The sequence below is a fragment of the Orycteropus afer genome, unplaced genomic scaffold, assembly GCF_000298275.1.
Source record: "Orycteropus afer afer isolate SDZICR_OR568_19922 unplaced genomic scaffold, OryAfe1.0 scaffold00247, whole genome shotgun sequence".
In the NCBI taxonomy this organism is placed as follows: domain Eukaryota; kingdom Metazoa; phylum Chordata; class Mammalia; order Tubulidentata; family Orycteropodidae; genus Orycteropus; species Orycteropus afer.
Genome location: NW_006921834.1, coordinates 353,630 through 358,119, shown reverse-complemented (window position 1 = coordinate 358,119; position 4,490 = coordinate 353,630). Strand labels below are relative to the sequence as shown.

The 4,490-nt window shown below is 38.2% G+C and overlaps 1 protein-coding gene across 1 annotated transcript; it reads right to left on the bottom strand.

Annotated features, from left to right (window-relative positions):
• Positions 1 to 3,039: 3,039 nt before the first annotated feature.
• Positions 3,040 to 3,990, bottom strand: LOC103204397 (olfactory receptor 10C1-like). Its single transcript, XM_007949594.1, has one exon. The coding sequence runs from the start codon at positions 3,988 to 3,990 to the stop codon at positions 3,040 to 3,042; it is 951 nt and encodes a 316-aa protein (XP_007947785.1).
• Between the last annotated feature and the right edge of the window lie 500 nt (positions 3,991 to 4,490).

Here is a 4,490-nt window from a genome sequence, read left to right as displayed (position 1 = left end):
TATAACAGAATGAAACACTGCCCGGTCCTGTGCCAGCCTCACAATTCTTGTTATACCTGAGCCCATCGTTGCAGTTAGTGTCAATCCATCTTGTTGAGGGCCTTCCCCCCTTTCATTGACCTTCCACTTTACCAAGCATGACATCCTTCTCCAGAGAGTGGTCTCTTCTTACAACATGACCAAAGTAGGTGAGACAAAGTCTGCCAATTCTCACTTCCAAGGAGCGTTCTGGCTGCACTTCTTCCAGGATGGATTTGTTAGTTCTTTTAGCAGTCCATGGTACTTTTAGCATTATTTTCCAGCACCACAACTCAAAAGCATCAACTCTTCTTCAGTCTTCCTTATTCATTGTCCAGTTCTGAAGTTGTGTCTTAAGACAACTATGGTTTTTAATCCCACAAGCAAGTAAAGTAGTGGCACATCACCTTGTATAAAATGCCAAGAAACTTATAATGGTGGATGTTTTGATGAACAAATCATACCTAGCTGATTGCATACTTCATTTTTCATTCACTTTCATTAATTTTCAGCATTAAGTGGATGCAAACAGAGAAAGAAATACTGAAGGTAATTATATTCAGTTTAAGTAATGATAGGTCATGAGCAATCTTTCACTGAGTATATTGAAAAATAGTCATGTTTAAGCACATTTTACATGAATACATTCTTGAAACATGTACCTATACTTCTTCTTCCTAATGATCAATTCTAAAATGTTAAGTATGTGTTTGTAAAGACTATTCTAAGATGTCTCATTTCTCAATGTCTAAAAAAAAATAAATTAGTGGGGCAACGAAAAGTTGAGATAAAAATGGCAAGGAATGTATACAGCAACATTTCCTCCTGTAAAATGCCCATATAATACATAGTTCTATCTCTCGCCTTTGTAAATGAACCTACCACTCCATAAATTAAAATCAGAAAATGAGAAAGGGAAAAATATTTATCAAGAAATCAATGCTTATCTTCTATCTAAACCAAGTCTTTACTTTACATACCCATACTTTACCTCCTTTACTATTCCAGATATAAGTAAAGTGTAAGTACTTTCCAAGTACCATACAGTAAAATTGCACTTTCTGTTGACAGTGTTCCCTTCCATATCCCTTGGACTTTACTATTCCAAAAGTACTGCAGATGTTTTCCTCATGGACACCCGCAGTGTGCAGAGCAGAACTTCACTCCAAAGAATTTTCAGTGCTGTGACCTTTTGGGAGCTCTGGTGGCATAGTGCCTAAAGCATTTGACTGCTAATCATAAGGCTGGAGGTTCAAACCCACCAGCCACTCCTTGGAAGGAAGGTTGGGCAATCTACTTCTGTAGTGACCTTTCAGACACAGATTACCAGGCCTTTCTTCTGAGATGTCTTTGTGTGAGTTCTAATTACAAATCTTTTACCATGAGTCAAAATTGACTTGAGAGCAACCTTCTTCTTTTTTTTTTTTTTTTTTTGGGGGGGGGGGGTTTGCAGGTTCTTTTCAACCACCAAATATCTTTGTGCTGAGGGCATTTACAGAAGCTGTTTCAGTGCAGCAGATTAGTAGGATCAGGCTTAATACACCCTAGGAGCAGTTCTGGATATAGGCCAATGAGCCCAACTAGTGAGATCTAGGGCAGCAGTGGGGGTTCAGTGGTAGGATTCTCACCTTCCCTGCATGAGACCTGGGCTTGATTTATAGCCAACACACCTCATCTGCAACCATCACTACTCCTTCAGTGGAGGCTTGAAGGTTGCTATCATTCTCAATAGGTTCCAACAGGGCTTTCAGAGTAAGATGGTGTAGGAAGAAAGGCCTGGCATTTTACTTCCAAAAAATCAGCCAGTGAAATCCCTATGGATCAAAATGGAGATGGCACAGACAGGGCAGCAATTCATTCTGTTGTGTGTGAGGTCACCATGAGTCCAGGGTAACTCCAAGCCAGCTAATAACAACCTAGACCAGGAGGATAGGAGATCTTAAGGCTGTGTTTTATACTGTTTCCACACAGGTTTAAGTTATAGTGACTTTCTATGTTATCCGGCATCATCATGGACCACATTTTGGCTTCTTTCTCTTCCTTCTCTCATTTTCTTACACTGGAATTCCTCTCAAATAAATTACTTGTACTTATATTAGGCTTTGATTATCGAGTAACAGCATTAAGATAAAATTAAAGGTGAACATTACAAAATGTCACTGAGCGCTTCATTCTTTTGTTCCTACTTCTCCAAAGTTTCTCTGAAGAACTTAACGTTTGTTAAAAAAAATTGTTACTTTATTTATTTATGGATGACTTGGTCTTTTTGATTCAATTGGTCAAAAATAATATGGTTAATTAGTTATAATATTATAAATAGTGCCTAAAGGGAACCAAACCAGTACATTTAAACAGGGATCACAGTAAGAGTAACATGAGTGAATGTTACAAAGAAGTTTCTCTAAATACTTCATTCTTTTGGAAAAAAAATGGATATGAGAAAATCAAGGATGTAGTTTTCGATAAAATCCAGGTTTTCTTATGGGATTTACAAATTATATACAAACTATATATGCAAAATCAAACAAAAACAACAAAAAATATATATATGTAAGATTATTTAATAATCTCATTGTTATGTATTAATAACTGATTATTTAAGATGTATAGTAATGAAGAGCAGATAAGACAGTGCATATGACTTAAGAACTTGAATTCTCACAGCCTATATTTTATTTTTTACAAAGTATTAATTACTTCTTCCTATTATTTACAAAATTTTTCCACAAGAAAATTTTGATTTTCTCAGTTACTGACATTGAGTCAATTCCAATTCATAGAGACCCCTATCGGGTTTCCAAGGCTATGTATAAATCTTTATGGAAGCAGACTGTCTTATCTTTCCTCCATGGATGAGGATGGTGGGTTTGAACCACTGGGGGAAATACACACACACACACACACATACATAGTGCACATATAGTCAGTAAAGCCTTTATATATCAAGTCTGGGGTATCTTCTTTGTGCAGTAGTGTAAGTTTTGTCTGTGATGTCATAGTTGTCTAACTTTAGACCGTTTGTCAAAGAAAGTTCCTTTTTGTTACCCTTTGAAAGGCTTCCTTCACTTCTTTGTTCCTCAAGGTATAGATGACAGGATTCAGAGCAGGAGTGATCACTGTGTACATGAGGGCAGTTGCTTTGTCTGTTTCTGGAGTGTGGGCAGTCTTAGGTTGGAGATAAGTGAATAAGGCAGTTCCATAGAACAGAGAAACAACCAAAATATGAGAAGAACAGGTGGAGAATGCTTTGTGTCTGCCAGCAGCTGAGGGGATTCTCAAGATGGTGATAAGAATGCGCACATAGGAGCACAGAATGAGGAGACAAGGGCTCATGATGAAGAGCACAGAGACAGCAAACATCACAATCTCATTGTGGGAAGTGTCAACACAAGCCAGTTTCACCACAGGCATAATGTCACAAAAAAAGTGCTGAATCTTTCCTGTTCCACAGAAGGGTAGAGTAAAGATCCAAGTGGTCTGGGCTGACTCCACCACCACTCCAGTGGTCCAAGATACAGCAGCCAATTTCAAACACACACGAGGGCCCATCAAGAAAGTATAATGCAGTGGGTGACAAATAGCTACAAAGCGGTCATAAGCCATGGCTGCTAACAGGCAGCATTCTGTCAGTCCCAGGATGGTAAATATGTACATTTGAGCTGCACAGCCACCTAAGCTAATGGTCTTGGTCTCTACCAGGAGGTGCACCAACATCTGAGGCACCACACTGCTGATGTAGCACATCTCCAGAAAGGAGAGATTCATCAGGAAGAAATACATGGGCGTACGTAGGGATGGAGTGACCCAGATCAGACAAATGATGATGAGGTTTCCTCCCACCGTAAACAAGTAGATAACTAAGAACACAACGAAGAGCAAAGACTGTAACTCTGCTAGAGAGGAAAAAGCCACAAATGTGAATGTGGTGCACAGGGATTGGTTTCCACCCAACAGGAGCTCAGAACCAGACATCTGTGGTGAAGGGAAAATGAGTATACAATACTTAAATGAATCCAGTCACCTAACACAGGTCTCCATCAAACTTCAGCCAAGAAACTCCCCGAGGATCAGTGTCCTGAGCTGAGAACTAAGGTACCTGGATTCCATTAGTTAAATGTTTTTAAGTAACTTTCAGCTAAAATAGATGAATATTTCTTCCTTATTTTGGGCTGTGGATCTTATGCTTCTGTTACAGACATTTAGAGAAAACAACTGCTGTCAGTTACAGATTCTGAACTTCTTGTTCTCATTTTATCAGTGTTTGAATTACTGCACACATTGTTACATAAGTAATGTATTGTAATTGTAAAAGAGTCACATGCTAGCTAAGTATATAGAGTAAAACATAACTACTATAGTCTTGCAAATTCCACAACCTTCCTTAAAAATACTCACAACAGTTTGAGAGATTGTATTTCTAGTCATTTACCTTTATATTGAGATACATATTTTTACTTATTGTAATTTGAACA